Source organism: Pimephales promelas, chromosome 20 (genome assembly GCF_988280905.1).
Source record: "Pimephales promelas chromosome 20, fPimPro1.hap1.1, whole genome shotgun sequence".
NCBI lineage: Eukaryota > Metazoa > Chordata > Actinopteri > Cypriniformes > Leuciscidae > Pimephales > Pimephales promelas.
Window position 1 is genome coordinate 28,471,789 of NC_142788.1, and position 23,092 is coordinate 28,494,880.

The following is a 23,092-nucleotide window of genomic DNA, read 5'->3' on the forward strand; positions in this document are numbered from 1 at the left end:
ACCAATCCGAGTGCCTGATGGTGTTGCTGGCCTCCAAATTCTCCAGATCTCAGTCCAATTGAGCACCTGCGACTGGACCAAGTTCGATCCAAGGTGGCTACAACTCACAACCTACAGGACTTGAAGGATCTACTGCCAGGATCTAGAAACATCCAGTATGCGGCAGTCCTGTGGGCGAAAATGCCTTGTTGATGCGAGAGGTCAGAGGAGAATGGGCCGACTGATTCAAGCTGATAGAAGAGCAACTTTGGCTGAAATAACCACTCGTTACAACCGAGGTATGCAGCAAAGCATTTGTGAACACGCACAACCTGGAGGCGGATGGGCTACAACAGCAGAAGACCCCACCGGGTACCACTCATCTCCACTACAAATAGGAAAAAGAGGCGACAATTTGCAAGAGCTCACCAAAGTTGGACAGTTGAAGACTGGAAAAATGTTGCCTGGTCTGATGAGTCTCGATTTCTGTTGAGACATTCAGAATTTGGCGTAAACAGAATGAGAACATGGATCCATCATGCCTTGTTCCCACTGTGCAGGCTGGTGGTGGTGGTGTAATGGAGTGAGGGATGTTTTCTTGGCACACTTTAGACCCCTTATGGCGCTTTTCCACTGCATAGTACGGTACGGTTCGGCTCAGTACGCTTCGACTCGGCGCGGAACAGTTCGGATCGCTTTGCGTTTCCACTGCAGTAGTACCCCTTCAAAGTGTGTGGGACTGATCGTTATTTGCGCGCGCCTCTACTGCCATGACATCATCTTAAAAGCGCCACATTTTCAAACCCACAACACAGGAACAATGGAGACTATCGAGGGGATGGTGTTCCTGATTCTCGGTATGTGGTTGTTTTTAACTGCTAGACGGAAAAAAAAAAGTTTAAAATGAGGCTGATGGCAGCAAAACAAAAATACTGCTAAAAAAGTGTCTCGTGTCTCGTGTCGCAAATCCAATGACGCTAGTAGTGACGATTCTGTCTGACCAATCAGTGATCTCCAGTGTTTCACGTCACATTTTTGTACCGGTACGGTACGCTTGGAACCTCAACAGACCAGGTACCATTTAAAGCGACCTGAAGCGTACCGTACCATGCAGTGGAAAAGCACCACAAGTGAGACGTACCGAACCGAACCGTACCGTACTATGCAGTGGAAAAGCGCCTTTAGTGCCAATTGGGCATCGTTTAAATGCCACGGCCTACCTGAGCATTGTTTCTGACCATGTCCATCCCATGGTTATCCTATCAATATGGGCCGACATTTCTAAAGAATGCTTTCAGCACCTTGTTGAATCAATGCCATGTAGAATTAAGGCAGTTCTGAAGGAGATAGGAGGTCAAACACAGGATTACTGTGGTGTTCCTAATAATCCTTTAGGTGAGTGTGTAATAGTGTTGTTCAAATTCTCTTGAGAGGAAGTGAAATGGCTTTCACAGATCTGCTGAAATAGCATGTTCTCGCCAGTTTCCTGGTGGTGTGTGCTGTGTGGTTTCACAGCACACACTCACACATATGCATGTGTGATATGTGTGATCATACTTTGTATGCGTGTGCTTTGCATACTCATGCTTTCTCTTACACAAAACACACTGGGAACTCATTCCAGATGTGGTTTCTTTATAACAGCATATTTGTAGCCTGTTTGTTTATTTATTTATTATTTATTGGATATATATATCTTTAATATATTTGACCATATAAATACTGCTATGGTTAACTTTGGCAAACACCTGCCCCCTATCGGAAAGATTTTTATTGACTGACAAAGATGCAAACCTGAACAAAGCTTCCTTCTATAAGGCATGTCCAAATTGAATGATTGCATAACATTTTATATGCTAGATGTCTTTTTCTGGTCGATGCATGCATTTCGGCGGTTGGTTGAAAGGATAAAAATGTCATCTGAGGGAGCGGTAATGTTTATAATAATCACCGTTTTTATAATAAATAAACACTGTGGTCATAAAATTAGTCAATAAATAAACAGCAGGTTTCAGAGACAGGCGTGATCTCAAGCAAGAAGGACTGATGGTTCAGATGCTCATGAAGGCCCTCTTTTGGCCACTCCTGATATTGCATATAACCATACAGCACCTTTACGTTCTATCTATCTATCTATCTATCTATCTATCTATCTATCTATCTATCTATCTATCTATCTATCTATCTATCTATCTATCTATCTATCTATCTATCTATCTATCTATCTATCTATCTATCTATCTATCTATCTATCTATCTATCTATCTATCTATCTATCTATCTATCTATCTATCTATCTATCTATCTATCTATCTATCTAAAGTGTGTGTATATAGGCTACAGTATATATACAGTATATATTGTAATGTATGTGTGATAGATAGATAGATAGATAGATAGATAGATAGATAGATAGATAGATAGATAGATAGATAGATAGATAGATAGATAGATAGATAGATAGATAGATATTTACAGTAAGTTAATACGCACAGTGTTTTTTGCACAAACATTAAATACCATTATGGTAACACACATGACATTTTAAAAATGCAATAAACTTTCATTTAACAACATTAAATGTAACATAAACCCTAATGTAAACTGATTAGAAAAGAACTAAGAAAACTAAGAAGAAACATAATAATTTCAACAAAAATAAATCAAATGTGAAGTGTCACGCAGGTAATTGTGGGAATATCAATTTACAGTTTTTCACTGTAAATTATACAATGACTTGTTCTTTTTCACTTTAAAAAACTGTAAATTTCACTGTATTTTACAGTTAAATTAAATTAAATGTAGCTACCGTTAGATCTATCACAGTTGTTTACTGAAACTTTCTGTTAACTGATTCTGCACTGTAGCATTTTTACAGTCTTTTACTGTTAAAATAACGATAATTTTTTAAAGATAGTGTTTATACTGCATTTTTGATCAATTTATTGTGTCCTTTGCTAATTTATTAATTTCTTTCTAAAGTATACTAACTTCTAATGGTTTTGAACACAAACACACACACGTGCGCGCATATAAATGATCATTTTCTTTACAAATATTTTCAAATAGGGAATTTGGTGTCGGAATTATGTATGAGATCTTGTTCTGACCTAATTAGTGCCATTACTATCCAGACTGAATCATTTAAGAGATTCAGTGGCATTAAATCTGTAATCCTCCTTGCTGTCCAAACTGTAACAACATCATTTTTTCTTTTCCTGCCTAAACTTCAAAATGCTAGAACTACCAAAGGAGGAGACACAAATTAGCTTGCATGTCCAGTAAGTCTGCTTTCACTGTAAAAAAATGATTCTGCATTTTAGTTTTTTCAATGGAATTTTGTAAGTTGATACAACTTGTGGTTTCTAAATTTGTTCATTCAACTTATGTTAAGTTTTCACTATCTCAACTAAGTTGACTTAACTGGAGTATGTGTTGCCTCAACTTAAAAACATATGCTGAACCAGTAATGTTAGTCTCATTATTTATCGCGAGATCATATCACGTGAGAGAAAAATACCAAATTAAGTTTAATGAACATACATTTTAGTACAGATAACTTGAAAATGTAAGTTATCGTCTTTCAACTAAACTTTTCAAGTCTATGTTACTTCAAATAAGTAGTTGGGTCAACTATTTTAACTATGTCAACTTAACTTTTTATGTTGAAAATACTTGAGTAAATAAAACTTAACTGAGTCAAAGCAAAAAGATAACTAAGTTGAGTGAACTTTTTTTACGGTGTAGCCTATTGCTTCACTGTAAAAAAAATATTGATGGTTTAACTTAAAAAAGTAAGTAACCTGGTTGCCTTAAAATTTTAAGTTATTGAACTGCAAAAAGTGAGTTAATACAATGAAGGAGATTAATTTAACCATCAAAAACTCAAAATTATATGTTATCTGAACTAAATAAATTATTTAAGTTGATTTGACAAAAGAAAAAATGTGATTACTACACTGTAAAAAAATATTGTTGGTTTAACTTAAAAAAGTAAGTAACCTGGGTTGCCTTAATTTTTAGTTGATTGAACTGGAAAAAGTGAGTCAATACAATGAAGTAGATTAATTTAACCATCAGAAACTCAAAATAATAAGTTATCTCAACTAAATAAATGATTATAAAGTTGATTTGACAAAAGAAAATATGTTGTGATAACAAATCTTGAAACTATTTTTTACAGTGTTGATAATTCCCCAAAAGATGAAAATACTGCATCATCATGTCATTCCAAATATGATATTTCTTCTGGGTGAACAAGTGTTGTATAGTTTTGCCCACTGAATAAGATTCCACAAAGACCATGCAGGGTCAGGTTATATGTGGAAGTGATCATGTCTGATTATTAGTCAGATGCTCCTGCAGAAGCAAATGGAGATTTAAACACACAGGATGACTGTGCTGCTCAATAACTCTGAATTAATTGAGAACGGACCAAAAAATCAGGGAAGGATAGATTTGTAATTCATACACAGCGCTTGCCCCTCAATTAATTGATAATTTACTCAAATTAATGTGCTCAACCCCTAATCATAAATTAGGCAATTTATGCAATAGGAAATAGAGATTTGTGTGACTGATGGCATGATCGCCAAACCCAACATTAACACTGGGTGTTGTGCCCTGTTAGTTGTGCTTGGTTTATTTTGTTTGAAGATTATGATGAAAATTACAGTTAAATCCTTTATTTTTTTATGATTTATATTTGATGGCAGTTTTGAAAATGACAGTTATGAAACCCAGAAGGAACCCGTTTACACACCTGTGGTGTGTCTGTGCCTAAAGACTTGCAGAAAGGATCTGGGTGTGTAAATTGCTTTACTGACACACTTTTGGTTGAACTGAATTTTTCCCAACATCAAGATTATTATAAAATTAACTAGTTTGTTAAGCATAAAGTTATGCAAGTCGTACTGTATATATTTACTAACTTATTTAATAATTAATATAACAGTCTTGACACCCTGTGAGATACAAGAATCTCTCCCAAATTGCTTTATAAGTCAATTAAATATTAACATTCAAAAATGTCTTATAAGTAAATGCATAGAATTCTATATGGCCGGACCAAAAAAATCATGAATTCTGACATGAATTTCTGGGGAAAAAGTAATTTTCTTAATTACATTTTTCATCTAATTTTCAGTAAAAATTTCTAACCATCCTTTATTTGCACATTAACCTCACTTTTGTTAAATTTATGCTTAAAAGAAAATAAGAAAAAGCAATTTTCCAATGTTCATGATTAAGGATATGATGGTATTTTTACCATAATAAAAATACAATTAATTAATATTAACATTCAAAAATGTCTCATAAGTAAATGCATAGAATTCTATATGGCCGGACCAAAAATCATGAATTCTGACATGAATTTCTGGAGGATTAGGGGAAAAAGTAATTTTCTTAATTACATTTTTCATCTAATTTTCAGTAAAATTTCTAACCATCCTTTATTTGCATATTAACCTCACTTTTGTTAAATTTATGCTTAAAAGAAAATTAAAAAAAAGCAATTTTCCAATGTTCATGATTAAGGATATGATGGTATTTTTACCATAATAAAAATACAATTAATTAATTTTAACATTCAAAAATGTCTCATAAGTAAATGCATAGAATTCTATATGGCCGGACCAAAAATCATGAATTCTGACATGAATTTCTGGAGGATTAGGGGGAAAAAGTAATTTTCTTAATTACATTTTTAATCTAATTTTCAGTAAAAATGTCAAAGCATCCTTTATTTGCACATTAACCTCCCCTTTGTTACATTTATGCTTAAAAGAAAATAAAAAAAGCAATTTTCCAATGTTCATGATTAAGGATACGATGGTATTTTTACCATAATAAAAATACAATTAATTAATTTTAACATTCAAAAATGTCTCATAAGTAAATGCATAGAATTCTATATGGCCGGACCAAAAATCATGAATTCTGACATGAATTTCTGGAGGATTAGGGGGAAAAAGTAATTTTCTTAATTACATTTTTCATCTAATTTTCAGTAAAAATGTCAAAGCATCCTTTATTTGCACATTAACCTCACTTTTGTTACATTTATGCTTAAAAGAAAATAAAAAAAAAGCAATTTTCAAATTTTCTTGTTTAAGGATATTATGGTATTTTTACTGGAAGACAAGACAAACATACTTTTTAAATTATTTTTAGTTGGCTGAGAGAAGGCGGATTTGAAGTTTGTTCATTTGTTTACATAATTCTAATACTTTATACTGAATTTTATTACTGTTTAAAACAGAGAAGGATGGGGTGTGTCCAAACTTTATCATAAATGTATATGGCCACTCCATACAAAAGTCTGCTTATGTGCTTCTTTATGCTCGAATTGCTCCATTAAAATGTAATTATGCTTATAACAATTATAACCTATATCAGAACAATTATACTAAACCGTAAATTGGCGCATTCGTTTTTCAAATTAACCTGTGTGATTCATCTACAATCCTTCCCTCCCTTCCATGAGACAAGGAAACACTGTTGGCACTTCTGTTACTCATGTGAATGGGCTGGGAATGGAGATGTGTATATATACCAGACTACAGTGGAGAGAAGTGTCACAGCGCAAGAAGCCGTGGATCCAGACAGACTCACTTTACTTCAGTCGTTTGAGTTCGATAAGAACTGTTACTCTCTTCAGATTCAACATCACTCCGGAGAAAGAACCGCAAACATGTAAGTAATCAACTAAAAATCCTACTGTGAAAAATAATCCTGTAAAAAAAAAAACGGTAAACTACTGGCAGCTGTGGTTGCCAGCATCATACCGTAAAAATACGGTGTGTTTATGAAATTAACAGCAAAGTATTGTCAGCTAAAGTATAAAAATTTTATTTAACAGCTATGCTCTAACACAAAAACAGTAAAAGACCGTATGATGCTGGCAAACAGTAGTTTACCTTTTTTTACAGGATAATTTTTTACAGTGGTGGAAAAAAAAAATGCTAGCATTAGTATACTTGCAGCCAGACTAGAACTTCAAGTGTGTAATTGATTAGTTAACTTGAAGTGTGCTATTTTAAAACAACTAATTTCATACTAAGTGTATTTTAGTTGTAATGAGTAACTAAGTATATTTAGTGTACTTTTGTGTGCTACATTGGAACAACTTCAAGTATACTAAGTTAGTATACCTTAATTATATGCCCGTGTAGGGACTAATTACATGCTACTTTATTTGTGTTACAAGTACATTACAAATGTATTGCGTGTGTCTTCTAAACACACAAGCAAATATATACCACAAGTGTATTATATTTCAGTAAAAAGTATAAGCTCAGGTATACTCCAAATTCTTCAAATTGCACACTCTGTCTTCAATAACAGATGCACATTAATAAATAATACTAGTACAAAATGCTATTGCATACTATAATGTAGGCTATTTTGAAAGTATGATTTCAATGCATTGTTGCGATGATCATTTTCAGCACACAGTTAAAAATATACCCAATAAAGTGCAGAAAATAAACAGAATGTCACTTCAAGTATATTTTTATCAAATATATTTTTTAAATAAATATCCTAAAGTAGCCTGCAATTATGTTGAAAAGTTGTATTGTGAAAATAGGCAAAAGCATGATGCTAATATAAAGATAGTAGCTACAATTTTTAGCCTATATTTGCAATGTTGCTACTATTAAAAACGGGAATATATTTCAAATTTAATAAAGTATAGCCTACTTTTTTCGCTAGGGTTTTCTATTTACATTTAGAGATGGAGTCCTTGAAAGACGTTACAGTGCATGAATGTTTAACCATTTAGCTGACAACATCGCTCACCTTCTTTCTTTGTTCTGCACTTCTTCACAGCATGTCTGTCTTGAGTTATGGCCAGATCAACAACTTCTGCAACATCGGCCGTTTCCCAGCCGTGGCACTCGGACCATGCGCGCCGGTGTCCCAGAACCCCTGCGTGGACCCTTGCGTGAAGCCTTTGCCCTGTGTGCCAGTCGGACCATGCGCGCCGGTGTCCCAGAACCCCTGTGTGGACCCTTGCGTGAAGCCTTTGCCCTGTGTGAAACCTGTGGTCAAACCTTGCGTGGTTCCTTTGGTGAATCCTTGTGTCAACCCGTGCGCTAACCCTTGTGCGATCCCTTGCGACTACGTGAGACCTCGCTGCGACTATGACTGCAAGCAAGTCTACTACAAGGATTGTGCGGACGAATGTGTCCGTACCTGTGAAGGTAAGACTTGTAAATCTGGCCTGTTTTTGTGAAACGTGTTTATTAACCCTTTGGTGCTGTTCGGTCATTTTTGAGAAAAAGTTAACGTTTTGTTGTTGTTAGGCTACTTTTTTTTTCTTCATCGGAATTGTGCAACACTTGGTTTTGCCACTTGCATTGTAAACACACATAAACACACACACTCATCCACAATAATGGACATTAGGCTATTCGAAAAAGTTAAATGGTCCTGAAAAAAAAATTGTCGCACTTGTTCACAGTCAAAAATGAGGAAATTAACGGGAGTCGGATTTCATTTAGTGGAAGCGTTTGGTTCTGCACACAAACTAGAGCCAGACCGATATATCGTCAGATATTAGGCATTTTCCAAACTATCGGTATCGGCAGTTATAATGGCCGATAAATGAATATTTCAAAAATAAAATAAAAACAGACGAGCCATGTCATGAGTGTTGGAGTTGTAGAGTTTGTCCACCAGAGGGCACTCTACACAGTCGTTGACTAAACTGACTATCATGTCCAGTTTTGCTGCTGTTAAATAACCCGAGAGTGAAGCGGAATGGGCTATATGCACGCATAAGTTCCGCATTTGACGTAAGGATGCTCGTCCATTTCCGGTTGTGTAGATTAAAGCGGAGGAAAACCGGAGAAAACGGGATTATGGCAGAGTCTTCAATATTTACTGTCCTCCCGTCTTTGAAACGAAACGTACATACGTTTAGATGTAATTTTATATATAGTTATGTTTATTTAATATAATTTTAAAAAGAAGCATAAACACAACGAGGGGTGTCTGTTTTATCTGTTTTTGTGACTAACGTTTCATTAGTATAACCATGGAGTATAAAATTCAATATAAACTATCGGTATTGCATTGGACTCTATGATCGGCGGAAGTTATCGAGCATCCTTAATCCTTCACCGGAAATACCGCCGTGCATAGAGCCCATTAGCTAGTAGTAGTTACGTTACGTTGTTACAGTGTAGTTGACTGACTGTCCTTTTAACTTTTGACAACGTGACTGAAGTATTTCTTTAATAGCGCGTGACAGTTATAGCAATGACACGTATCATCTCTTATAATCGTTTCTGAAATAAAAATAAAAATAAATAATAAATCGGCTGATATATCGGATTTTAAAACCAACAAATATTTGTATCGTATCAGATTTCAAAATCCTTTATCGGTCGGGCTCTAACACAAACAAAATCTATTTTTTTTTTTGGATATCAACCTTAAATTGGAACAGCTTGTTTAGATGTATGGCTTGGATTTTCTCACAGCTTTAGAGTAAAACGTGTTTTGGAAAATATGTATTTCTTATAGAAATCGAAAATGGTATTTTTGTGCATTATTCATAAAACTACGTGTTTTAAACGTTTTCACTTCAGCAATAATCTGTCAAGTGTAAAAAGAAAAAAGACACCAAACTGAAGTCTGCTCTAAATCATTAAAGATTTATGACCATTCAAGTTGGAAATTACTTTTCAGGTCCATGCTCAAAAAGTTAACAGCCTAAATGGATTATAATAAACACATTAATATAATTTGTATCATACAATCTCATAAAGAATACTTTTGTGCAACACAGCTGATGGATTTCTTCTGCTTGTTTTTTCTCAGATTTGGTTCTTCAGGTTCGTTGTGTGGACCTGATGAAATCCTGGAAGTGTCAGAATCGTCTGGAGCATCACACCACTTGTTATCGTAGCGATCGCCTCATTGTCCGCAGAGGACAGTGTTTCCAGATGTGGGTTGAGCTGTCCCGGCCGTTCAATCTGAAATGTGACAGTCTTCACCTGGAGCTGAGACTTGGTTGGTGAAGTCTTTTTGATCAGCTTGAGTGTTTTACTTTTAATTAATGATAGCTAATAACCCTGGTTATTTCTTGCTGTTTGTATTTTACAGGGAATGCTCCATCAATATGCAAGGGCACTCTGGTGATTGTCCCATTAGTGGAAGAATTTAAAAAAACTCGCTGGGAGGCCAAGATTGTCGAAAGGGTGCAAAACCGAGTCAAACTGTGTGTGTACTCCCTTCCGACTGCTTGTATTGGACGATACAGCCTCACCGTTGTGACTTGCGGCCCAAGAGGCAGAGCCACGTCTTTATGCAACCCTTGCAATGACATTTACATGCTGTTCAACCCCTGGTGTAAAGGTAAGTCCAGTATGAAGAGATTTGCATTTGTGCACTTCAGAAATGCCATGCAGATGTGTGGGAAAAAAATGCTAAAGTCTTAATATTAATTCATTTTCAAAACAGGACTGTAGCTGTGAGAAATCTTGCAAATAAAAACAAGATAAACCTACTAGAAATGTTTTCAATAAAGGCTGGATTTTTATATTTCTACAAATGTCTTCTTAAAGAATGGCACTGGATGTTAAAGGGATAGTTCACTTTCAAATTAATTTTTGGTATGTTTTAGCTTAACTCAAGGGCATCCAAGATGTAGGTGTCTTTGTTTCCATCGTAGTTTCTGTGTCCGTTGATCAGTCATATAATGGAGGTCTATGGTCACCACCTCAAAGAGCATGCACAGAGAAGTCCAAATTAAACATGATTTAACGCAAGTACACAATGACGGCCTAAGACACGAAACGAGTGGTTTGTGTGAGAAAACGAACGGTATTTATATCGTTTTTACCTCTTGTAACCACGTCCAAGTGATCTGAGGGCGCGGACGCTTTGTGATTGTGGTTACAAGAGGTAAAAACGATATAAACACTGTTCATTTTCTGACACAAACCGCTCGTTTCGTGTCTCAGGCCGTCAACGTGTACTTACATTTACGAGTCATTAAATCATGTTTAATTTGGACTTCTCTGTGCATGCTCTTTGAGGTGGTGACCATAGACCTCCATTATATGACGGTTTGACCTAAAAATATCAAAATTGAAAATGCTGTGGAAACAAAGACACCATTGAGGTAAGCTAAATTTAAAAAAATCGAGCGTCTACCCAATCGGTAAATGGTTGTAAAACTGAATCAAGAAAAAAACAATTGAATCCATTATCGAAACTACTATATATGAAGCTTCTCAGTTAACTGTCTTTACTAGATGACTCTGTGTACCTGGATGAGGAGGCCCAGAGAGTTGAGTATGTGCTGAATGACACGGGCAAAATCTTCTATGGAACGAAACACCAGATCGCATCCAGAACCTGGAACTTTGGCCAAGTAAGAGCCAAACTTTTCATTATGTTTGCAATCGCATATGTTTGACCTGAAGTGCTGGAATTCAAGCATAGCATAAACCACAGAAATTGCACACTGCATGGCAAGCATCTTAACTTTGAATTCCTCTGATTCTCAGTTTGATGAAGGAGTCTTGGCTGCGTGTTTCTTTGTGTTGGAGAAGAGTGGTGGACCTTGCTCAGGATGGGGAGACCCTGTTAACGTGGCCAGAGTGGTGTCGGCTATGGTAAGTCTTCATTTTCCTCATGAAGCCTAACACACTTCCTGATCTGATTGGTGCAATCATGACTTTAGCAAGAGAACATCTTTACACTTTCACAGATCAATGCCAACGATGACTGTGGCGTGTTGGTGGGTAACTGGTCCAACTGCTATGGAGACGGAATTGCTCCAACATCCTGGTGCGGAAGCAGTGCCATCCTGAGACAGTTCCACAAATGTGGAGGAGTACCTGTCAAATACGGACAGAGCTTGGCCTTCGCTGGAGTCACCAACACACGTAAGAGTTCAGGCAGAATGGACAAGGAGAGAATAAGGGTTGAGAAAGGGATTGTAGACGTAACGCACTTATTCTTCTTCTCGTAGTGTTGAGATGTTTTGGCATTCCCACTCGTCCCGTCACAAACTTCTGTTCTGCTCATGACACTGATGTGTCTATGACAGTAGATGTTTATCTTGATGAGAACTACGGTCTGATCGATAACCTGAACCGTGATTCAATCTGGTAAGATTCTTTTCATTATTGTGTTGATTTTTGAGTCCATTGATTTGACATTTTCACTACATATTTAGTTGATTATAATGATTCCAAGTAGGAATTGAGATTATAGGCCCTATTTTAACGGTCTGAAACGCAAGTGTCAAAGCGCAAGTAACTTTGTGGGCGGGTCCCGGTGTTCTGACAATTCATGCTACCCATCGAGATTTTATACTTACCGGTTATGCGCATGTGCAGACTCACAGTTTTTTTTTTTAACAAAAGGTACATTTTCCTGTTATAATGTATAATTTCCCTTTAAAAAATGCTTACTACCATATGAATATTTGTACGGTCAGCCAGCTGAAAAGGAATAACTGAAAGTTTCAGTTACTATAAGAAAAGGTGTACTTTGACAAGTCAAAGATGAATATTTTATGATAATTTTTACTTTTCACACCGTTTTAAAAATAAAAACAGTAGTCTACAGTATACAGTAGCTACTCATAACTTAGAATTGTATTAGAATTGTATTTCATACGACTTTAATCGGCATTCTGTGATCAATTCGCGCTACGGTAGCATTTTTCGACAAGGCAGCAAAAATCGACAGAACACCGGCGCTGTTGCTATTTTCCCGGCGGGATAAATGCCTCTTGCGTCTGGCGCAAATCTAAAAGAGGTTGGTCTGAAGTAGCTTCATAATTCATAGGTTTGGGCGTAACGTGAAATAAACCAATCAGAGCGCCATCCAACATACCCTTTAAGAACAGGTGCGCATGTTGCATGACGGATGGGCTCTATGCACGGCGTTATTTCCGGTGAAGGATTAAGGATGCTCGATAACTTCCGCCGATCATAGAGTCCAATGCAATACCGAGAATTTAATATTGAATTTTATACTCCATGGTTATACTAATGAAACGTTAGTCACAAAAACAGATAAAACAGACACCCCTCGTTGTGTTTATGCTTTTTTTTTAAATTATATTAAATAAACATAACTATATATAAAATTACATCTAAACGTATGTACGTTTCGTTTCAAAGACGGGAGGACAGTAAATATTGAAGACTCTGCCATAATCCCGTTTTCTCCGGTTTTCCTCCGCTTTAATCTCCACAACCGGAAATGGACGAGCATCCTTATGTCAAATGCGGAACTTATGCGTGCATAGCCCATTGTGATGATAACGGCGGGTTTACCAGGCGCGCGCCAGGAGCGTTCACAGCCGATGAGACCGACGATCTCGTCAGGGCAGTGAAAGACAGAAGTGACGCATGTAGATTGGAGAAACCCTCGCACATCAGCGTCGGTTAAACATTATATACGGAGGTATGTTTCTTGCCACTATTGGGCAAACAGGTCTGATCCTTCCCCAGATAGCAAACTGACATTGAATCAACGTGGAAATATGACATAGAAACAACGTTGATCTGACATTGTTTTGCTCATCGAATTAACGTTGAACCAACGTCAGACGCGGCATTCTTCAAAGCTAAATGAAAATCGAAAATTGGTTTGCTTTCATAACGTTGAAACAACGCGTTGATTTCAAGTTGATTTTCCGTTAGTTTTGAAAGAATGACGCGTCTGACGTTGGTTCAACGTTAATTCGTTGAGCAAAATCAACGTTGTTTCAATGTCATGAGAGACGTCGTTTCCACGTTGATTCAATGTCAGTTTACTGTCTGGGTCAGTACTACAATTAGTCTTAAAAAATTTCGGTTTCTTCATCTTCATGTAAACCACAGTGATTTCCCTCATGTGTTAATAGTTTTCCTTGTTATAATGTATGATTTGCAAAAAATAAAAACTGCTGCATCTGTGTTGATGAGAGAATCAGTGTATGCGCGTTGTGTACCCGCTACATTATGGCCAAGCATGCGTGCTTAAAAGAGCATTATGAACAACGCGCAACACGCCACTGACTTTAGACCAGGTTTTTTCTGGTCAGTGGTGCAGTTGTTTTCTGGAAGTGTAAAATAGCACCAGGGAATGTTTGCGCCGAAACACGCCTCCTTTTTGCGCCGACCCGCCCGGGGAGCGCAAGTTCATTTCCTAGTTTACCGCCGTGCGTCTGTGGAGCGAAAAATCCCGCTTTGCGCGAGTGCAAAATAGGAATGATAAATGCGTCAGTGAATAAAGTCATTTGCGCCGGGTGCAAGATAGAGCCCTATATCTTTACAATGGTTACAATGGTACAAGTTGAATATGCAGTTTGGCGATTGCAGCTTTGATGAGCACCGCCTACTGGTGAGAAAATGCAAATGCACATGTTTTAGGCAGAGCACAACGTGATGAATTTGCATTGCAATCTTTTCTTGCGTCCTCTTGCATTGCATTATATTTCTGTCTCCTCTACTCCTTCTCTTCGTGTAGGAACTACCACGTGTGGAATGAGGCCTGGATGGCTCGTCCCGACCTCCCATGTGGTTTTGGAGGTTGGCAGGTGGTTGACTCCACTCCTCAGGAGACCAGCCAGGGCGTCTTCCGCTGCGGCCCAACATCCGTTGCCGCCGTTCGCAGTGGACAGGTCTTCCTTAAATATGACACTCCCTTCGTTTTTGCTGAGGTAGGAACATCCCTTGTAATCGGTGGGTTTTGATGCAATTATTCCATAACATGTGAATCTTTTTATATCTTATGGTAATACATTACAGGGTTAGTGTCATTGATTTGACTGCACTGACTATCTTAACTTGCACTGAATTGAGCTGGATAATGGTTTGGTTTTCCACTAGAGCCCGACCGATAAAGGATTTTGTAGGCCGATACCGATACAAATATTTTTTGGTTTTAAAATCCGATATTCCGATATATCGGCCGATATTTTTTTATTTCAGAAATGCGCAACAAAACATTAACAGATTTCCCTAACATTAGTTATTTGTCGTTATTTATGAGTTTTAAATAAAACACGATAATGCATTTTAAAAAGAAACTGAACTGATGGGGATGTTCTTTTAATTATTATTCAAGCAATGTATCGTGACCAACTCAACGAGTGTTGCCAACAGAGACGGTGTAGAGTGCCCTCTGGTGGACAAACTATACAACTCCAACACTCATGACATGGTTGAAGCGTATTTCGTTCGTTTTTATTTTATTTTTGAAATATTCATTTATCGGCCATTATAACTGCCGATACCGATAGTTTGGAAAATGCCTAATATCAGCCGATAATATCAGCCGGCCGATATATCCATAGATATGTATATAAAGGCTAGATGTGTTACGGCGGAGTTTCCATCGTCATCACCGGCGGCCATATTGTCACAGACACGAACACAAATACTCTTATCTCGTTGAAATCTTGACGGATTTACAAACGGTTTGGTTTCTTACAAACGTTATTAACGTGGCTATAATTATCTGAATGATTATTTATTTATACACTTTTTATTCATAAGTATGCAGTGTCATAACTACATCTCTGACATTTTTAAAACAACAAACCGTTTGAAAATCGGTAGAAAATTGAGCAAGTTACGGTGATTAAAAAAGTACGTGCACCATTAACACAATGTTACGAGTGAGCGAGCTGCCTGTGACAAGATGGCCGCCAGGTGCAGACGTCGACCTCCATTGGCCAGCAGCGTGGACGACATATCTAGCCTTTATATAGATATCTATGGATATATCGGCTCTATTTTCCACTGTGTAAAAGTTGTACCTGTTCCTGCTTTCCTCCGGCGAGGTTCTGAACGAGCTAAGGCGAGCTGAGCCGATACTAAAATGTGACGCGAAAACAATGCCGACTGCTGATTGGTCAGAGAGAATCGTCACCATTCACTGCACGAGTATCCAGAATAACCCCGCCATTTTTAAATAGTTTGGCCAGAGATAGTTGCTAAACTTACTACTGTTGTTATGGCAACTCGGAAGAATACGCCGTGGTCAAACGAGGAGGTGCAGACTCTCCTTTGTTTGGTGGCCGAAGAGAGGATCCAGCGAGAGATTGATAGAGCAACGAGGAACGAAAGGCGTCGCTATGACGACCGGGTACTGTTTGCAATGGAAAACGGAGTGAAAAGCGAGTCGAGCGCCAAATGATTCTGTTATTTTCCTGCTTTATTTCATTTTCTTGCTGTAGGTGAACAGTGATGTAGTCTTCTGGCAGAGAACAGCATGTGGAACCTTCTCTGTGGTCCACGTTGACAAGAACGCAGTCGGTCACTGCATCAGCACCAAGGCTGTTGGCTCAGACAAACGTGTGGACATCACACACCTCTACAAACACCCAGAAGGTGAAAAGTCACACACACTCATCACTTAAAGACTCTTTCATTCGGAATGGTTGTAAAAGCCTCCCACATCCTTCAGGTTCAGAGGAGGAGCGTTGTGCTGTGGAGACAGCCCTTCGTCACGGCTCCAGGAGATGCACCTACCCCCTGCCCTGCGCGGAGGATGTCGTCTGTGATGTCACCATGAAGGGGGATGGACCGTGTGTGGGCAAGGATGCCGTGCTCTGCATCGCTCTGAAGAACAAATGCAGCTCACCTCGTAGCGTCACCCTCCACAGCCATGTGTCGGCCACATACTACACCGGAGTCCAAAAATCCTTGGTGAAGAAGGACCAGACTTGCTTTGAGCTCAAGGCCAGTGAATGTAAGAAATGAAAGAGCTTAGCTTCCATTTACATGTATTCATTTATCCAACGCGACTTACAATTGCTATATATGTCAGAGGTCGCACACGCCTCTGGAGCAACTAGGGGTTGAGTGTCTTGCTCAGGGACACATTGGTGTCTCACGGGTCTCTCACACCAAAGGCATGTGTCTTATCCACTGCGCCATAGAGTGCCGAAGTTACGACGGAAGTGAGTTACTTCGGTTCCCTCGCCCTAAAGCCTATGGGATTTTTGAATGGGTTTTTGCTAACTCGCCTGAAATAAGGTCTGTGGTGAACAAAGCCTCCAAATGTTTTCACGTTTTGATCTATGACACAGAACACACAGTTATAACCTGCTTATGGTTTTTTAAACTTTATTGTGTCTGATTGTGTTTTTTAAAATCTTTATATAGGCTTCAAAATGTATAAATTTTGGATTAACTTGTAAAGATTATCTTGCTAGACAAAACGTGTAAGGGTCACTACACTGATCTTATTTTTTTGCGATTTTCCAAAAGTCTATGGGGAAAATGCATTGCTTTTCGACCGAGGGAACCCGTGCGCCGCTAGCTTCCGAGTTGTCCTACAAAGTGACGTCATCGCTTCGGCACTCTATTGGTTGTTGTCATGCTAACCTTGTGAGCCTATCAGTGCCGAATGTAGCAGGGAGATGTTTAGCCCTTGCTGTGATTGGTTTGTGTCATGCCAACAACTTTTAAACTTTATTGTGTCTGATTGTGTTTTTTAAAATCTTTATATAGGCTTCAAAATGTATAAATTTTGGATTAACTTGTAAAGATTATCTTGCTAGACAAAACGTGTAAGGGTCACTACACTGATCTTATTTTTTGCGATTTTCCAAAAGTCTATGGGGAAAATGCATTGCTTTTCGACCGAGGGAACCCGTGCGGCGCTAGCTTCCGAGTTGTCCTACAAAGTGACGTCATCGCTTCGGCACGCTATTACCACCCCTGTTACACTTTCTTTTTTACTGTTTTTACTGTTACTTTCCACAGAAGCATTAGTATTTCTCATTGTTTATCTCTTGTTCCTCTTTAGCCAAGGTTGTGGAGTGGGCCCTGCGATATGAGGATTACAAGACTCACCTTGTGGATCATTCAACCATGATGCTCACTGTCGCTGGACGGGTCACTCAAACTAAGCAGATTGTGGCCAAACGCTTCAGCTTCAGGATGTGCACACCAGATCTTGTTATTACTGTGAGTTTGAATAAGTTGAAATCTACACTTCACCTGTGTGTTTGTTGATGAAACTATACATTTGGTAACATCTGTAAAATCTGTAGTATGGTGTTAATTTGGATTGTGATTTTCAGCCTGGATGCGATTGTGTGGTGGGCAAAGAAGTGCCGATCAAGATCACTTTCCAGAACCCACTGCCCTGCGTGCTGAAGAACGCCATTTTCCGTATCGAGGGACTGGGACTGAAGCACTGCAGATCCATTAACTATGGGTAGGAAATGAATCGTGTTAAGCTATACACAAGTATGGGACATGCAACATGCTACTGTTCATTTTTATTGGTATATAAATAAATTCTTACTTTTTGTCTGTTCATCAGTGACATCGCAAGCCAGGCCACGGTGAACCTGACCGAGACATTTATTCCCAAGTGTCATGGCCCTCACAAACTTCTGGCCTCACTGGATTGTCCTCAACTCACTCAGGTTCATGGATTCACCAACATTGTTGTCAAAGAAATTTGAACAAGCACTCAAAGAACCGGAGGACCAGAAAGCTTTCAGCATGCTTTTCACGTGGATTGATTTGCAAGAGTTAAAAACAAATGGTATTTTAGTTACCGTATGTAATCTCTAGAGAAAATTGTAAACCAAAAGGTGTATTTAATCTCGGGATCTTGCTTTTAAAGGGATGATTTGTTTTTTTTTTGTTTTTTTGTGGGAGTTATATTTTGGAATATGTGATGTAGTTTCACATATCGTAAGAAAGATTGCAAATATTCAATAATTCTAATCATTTGCTTTCTTTTGTTATGTAGTCAACCTAAACAATTGACAATTTGTGGTTTATTTTCTTCTTGTATCTGCACTGATCATCTGTCCTCAATGCTGCATCAATAAAAGTCATTAACTTGCAGTACATGTGTGCTTGTGATGACTGATGAGTGATTAATCCGTAAATGAAATGATCATGATGTTATAAAACAAGCAATGGCACTTGTGGGTTATTTAGACAAGCAGTTAGTGTGTGAGTGTTTATTACAGTGTACACCCCTAGGCAAAAAATGGGCCAAACCCAAAATGGCTCAGGATTAAGCTTTTAATTGTCTTAAACAAATTAGTGGTCAGGAAATTAGCGAAATGTGAGCAAATGCACCACTTAAGCCATTGCGGTCTCAGAAAACGTTTTTGGCAGAATAAGTTGTGTGTGGATTGATGAATCACAATAAACACGAGTTGCATGGTAATGCTCCAAGTCAAGTCACCTTCATTTATATAGCGCTTTTAACAACCGTGTTGTGCATGAACGCGTCAATGAACGACGTTCACTGAACTCGTTCATATTTTCGCCGAACACTGAACTGAACGAATCACTTGAACGTGAACGAGAGCGCGCGCTCACTCTGTCAGGAATGAATGAGCAGCACGCGCACGTTCACGCTTATTTGAAAAGTCAGGTTGCCTCCAACCCAAGTTTTGAGTCACCGAAACTTCAACCCGGGAGAAGTTACAAGGCGTATCATGCAAACTACAGCCTTCATGGGAAGAAGGGGAAAAAACATTGCAGCAGTGTACCAGGTTATAAAACGTGAGTTTAATGTAAGTGTTATTTTTGGTAATAATTGTGCGGGTGTTCCACAACACAAACAATTAATGCTTGTCTAAACAGTTTCTGCTTTACAATTGGTTCATGTTTCAAAATATAGGTTGCTGTTTTCAAATCTTAAAGACAATATCAAAATGCCCTTAATTAAATGAGTCCACCACTTGTTTTGTAAAACATTGTAATCACACAAGAAATACATTTTTTTTTTAAATGCATTCTACACAACAGGGCTATCATGCTGAGTCATTCCGGACTAACGTTACAGGACAACGCTGTGGAGGAACTCGTCACAAATGTTTTAAAACCACAGTAAACTACAGGTACAAATATACACTTCTTGTGAGCATTTCACTTAAAAGACTTTTTAAAAATGTATAAAACAGAATTATGTATCGCTTCCGAGTAGCCTAGCCATGTGAACTTTTATGTGAGCCACTTTTATTACAGAGGTAAGGGAAAGGAAGACTAGTTGACACGACTTGAGGACTGCGTTGTCGTCATGTCCAGGTGCAGGTCCTTCACTTATATTAGTGTAGACACCATCCTTCTTATGATGTAGGCCTACATTACAGTCACTCCTCACGAATTATACTCAAATGAACTGGGAGACATAACCCTAACTCATTAACTGTTTAAAACCATTCACATTGAGTGGAACAACCCTGACTCTTCTGGATAAAGGTGTTTGCAAGCTCGGGAAGGCTATTACATGCTAAGTATAACAGTATCTACAGTATTTCTTGCTAATTTCCATTAAAATGGTAAAGACCATGAAAAAAAAACACTAAATATTTTGCCATTTTTGGCTTTGCCCAAAAATAGAAAAAGAGATATGATCAGTGCAAACTGCACAGTCTGCACGTACAGCTATAGGCGACTAAGACAGCTATTTATCACAAAAGAGCGCCAAATGGTATTTATGGTTTCATTTCTTTATAAATTGTGAATTTGTGACAGAACTGTACAACTGAGGCTTCAAAACAAAAATAAAATGAACAATGATTATTGCGATTCTTTTTCCAATTCCGGTTGGTGGCGCTGAAATTACACATCACCTCTGAAATCCTGTCAGTTGCAGCAAGCAATTAACACCATCTAATTCTGTATCTGTGTATAATATAATATTCTGTAGGCTATATAATATCTAATTCTGTACCATGGTACCACAAGACCTTTTGTAAAATATTTTTTTTATCAGTCAAGATAGGATGATTTGTAAAAGTGTATTTTGGAGTGTATTAGCTATCTTGCTGCTCAGACTTAATTAGCCTACTGAATCATACGCATCCATTTTGTGTTACGCTTTATTTTCAAGACATTGTCACTAGATGGCACAATTGTGTTAAAAAAGAACAAGAGTTGAAACAGAAGCTTGTCCCTTAGGGATTAGCAGAAAATCTGTCTACACATCCAACTAATTCAACTAGAAAAGGAATCTATTTTTATTTGTTGGAAGTGGGTTAAGTCCACTTCCGGTTGTAGTTCTACTTACAATCAAACATTTTTCTCTTAAAACTGTGATTGAATAGCCTACTCGGATCAGATTATAAAGTTGGCATTTTTCCTGTTATGCTCGCCGAACTGCATAATCTCAAGAGTAGTACAGTAATAAACAGATCCGTGCCTATACTAAAACATGATATTCACACTGAACGCCAACAGTAACAGCATGTTCACTGCAGCCCATCTGTAGGCCTTGTTCTCACGTCGTTGGATGCTCTTTGTCACATCTGTGCTCGAGGGAATGCGGTTTCATGGAGGATCAAATAACTCCTCTCAGTGTCTTGGTGTTGTGATGCAGTGCAATCGTGTGTAATACACGGCATTAAATGAGAAAAGTTCTTAAATTAGAACGGGAAGGAATGCGTGATTCCCTGTGGCTTTGTTACGCTAGGATGACTGTGTGTTCAGTGTGTGTGTTTACATGTGTGGCATGAAATCAATGAGTGCTCATTTTCCACAGCTGTTAGTACGACGGCACATAAACCCTCTCAGTGTGAACGACAACACGAGACCTCTCTCCTTCCTTTCCCATGCGCCATCGGTCTCCATTTCACTCTTCTGCTCCGCAAACTTGCCTCTAATTCCCACTTTTTCATATTGGCACTTCTGAACTATTTCTGCGCCGGCTCCCCGGGCCCTCGAGGATGATGGTAGTTTATGAACCATCATCTAAAGCACAGGAACTCGCCGGAACGTTTCCCCGGGGGATCTCGTTCCTAACATGGTTTCCTCATCCCCTACGCCGTCACGAGGAAGAACCGCGCCGCTCGCTTGTCCTCCTTTTTCACGTTTTCCTTTGAGCCGTGGCTTATTGTCAGCAGTTTTTCAAGGCTCCTGTCACTGGCAGCCACCTGGTAACAATAAGATACCATCAACTGCGGAGGAGAGGAGGCAGCTAAACTGGGGCGTTGTAATGAACGCGCACACACAAGTCTGAATGCCACACATTCATCTTCTCTGGTTATTGGGGCTGCATGCAAGGCAAATGTTCTCCTAGTCAATGTTATATGCATAAGGTAAAATAGAAATAAACATAGTGGAGCTGGATGGAGAATGAGCTGACAGAAATGTCACTTGCAAACCCAGGTCACAGTTTGCATGGCACACATTCATCATTAGCCTACATTATGTAGGGGATTGCGTGTAGATTATTAGGCGATAGATACTTATACAACTCGCAACTTTTCTAGATGTGCTGCACCAAGACTCCCTAGCAATATCCTCTGTGACAGACTATAAACTTCAGGGCAATTAAAAGGCAATTACGCTTCGATCTTGGATTTTGGACTGAAAAAGAGCAACATCAAGAGTATGCATGCAAATATGAATCTATAATGGCTCTATAAAATCCCCAGTGGAACAAACTTTCTATTTAAATTGAGGATCAGTCAATGAGCATTATATGAGTAATTTGTGGAACAGTAATTTGTGGATAATTTACTCCCCCATGTCATCCAAGATGTCCATGTCATTCTTTCCTCAGTCGAAAAGAAATTAAGGTTTTTGATGAAAACATTCCAGGATTTTCTCCATATAATGAACTTCATTGGGAACCAAACGGTTCAAGGTCCAAATGAGAGTTTGAGTGCAGCTTCAAAGGGCTTTAAACGACACCAGACGATGAATTAGGGTCTTATTTGAGTCATGACTCGAAAAAAGATTTGTTTATTTTGATGACAGGAGAGTCACGAACGCTCATCACAGAACAAGGCGAGCATTTAAGCTTATAAAACTTAAACTTTGTTAATTATTTATTAAATGAGCGATCGTTTCGCTTGATAAGACCCTTATTCATCGTGTGGTGTCGTTTAAAGCCCTTTGAAGCTGCACTCAAACTCTCATTTGAACCGTTTGGTTCCCAATGAAGTCCATTATATGGAGAAAATCCTTGAATTTCTTAATTTCGTTTCGACTGAAGAAAGAATGACATGTACATCTTGGATGACATGGGGGTCAGTTAATTGTCAGCAAAAGTTTTTTGAAAAGTGAACTACTCCTTTAAGAATTTCTTACTCCTTTAAGGTGGCATCTGAGCTCTGTGTGTATAAAACTGAGCATTAATATCATAATTTAAACTTCAAAGC

The 23,092-nt window shown here is 38.3% G+C and overlaps 2 protein-coding genes across 6 annotated transcripts in view; both read left to right on the top strand.

Moving 5' to 3' along the window:
• The window catches only part of tgm1l3 (transglutaminase 1 like 3), an 89,677-nt gene extending 70,862 nt beyond the window's left edge, over positions 1-18,815 (top strand). For 2 of the 4 annotated variants that reach the window (XM_089124686.1, XM_089124685.1), the window contains 14 exons: positions 6,467-6,675; positions 7,813-8,186; positions 9,811-10,002; positions 10,096-10,347; positions 11,250-11,368; positions 11,505-11,612; positions 11,708-11,885; positions 11,972-12,110; positions 14,467-14,659; positions 16,181-16,334; positions 16,411-16,695; positions 17,758-17,918; positions 18,035-18,171; positions 18,280-18,815. In XM_089124686.1, the coding sequence (XP_088980812.1) occupies positions 6,467-6,675; positions 7,813-8,186; positions 9,811-10,002; positions 10,096-10,347; positions 11,250-11,368; positions 11,505-11,612; positions 11,708-11,885; positions 11,972-12,110; positions 14,467-14,659; positions 16,181-16,334; positions 16,411-16,695; positions 17,758-17,918; positions 18,035-18,171; positions 18,280-18,424 (2,646 nt within the window). In that variant the 3' untranslated portion in view covers positions 18,425-18,815. Of the gene's footprint in view, positions 1-5,779; positions 6,676-7,812; positions 8,187-9,810; positions 10,003-10,095; positions 10,348-11,249; positions 11,369-11,504; positions 11,613-11,707; positions 11,886-11,971; positions 12,111-14,466; positions 14,660-16,180; positions 16,335-16,410; positions 16,696-17,757; positions 17,919-18,034; positions 18,172-18,279 lie in introns of those variants that run through there. The other 2 variants (XM_039652010.2, XM_089124684.1) reach the window with 2 other exon arrangements.
• A 426-nt stretch (positions 18,816-19,241) lies between these two features.
• The window catches only part of cdh24a (cadherin 24, type 2a), a 109,111-nt gene continuing 105,260 nt past the window's right edge, over positions 19,242-23,092 (top strand). The window contains exons 1-2 of one of the 2 annotated variants that reach the window (XM_089124591.1): positions 19,242-19,498; positions 19,734-19,825. The gene's annotated coding sequence lies outside the window, so the exon portion shown is untranslated. The remainder of the gene's footprint in view (positions 19,499-19,733; positions 19,826-23,092) is intronic. The other variant, XM_089124590.1, reaches the window with a different exon arrangement.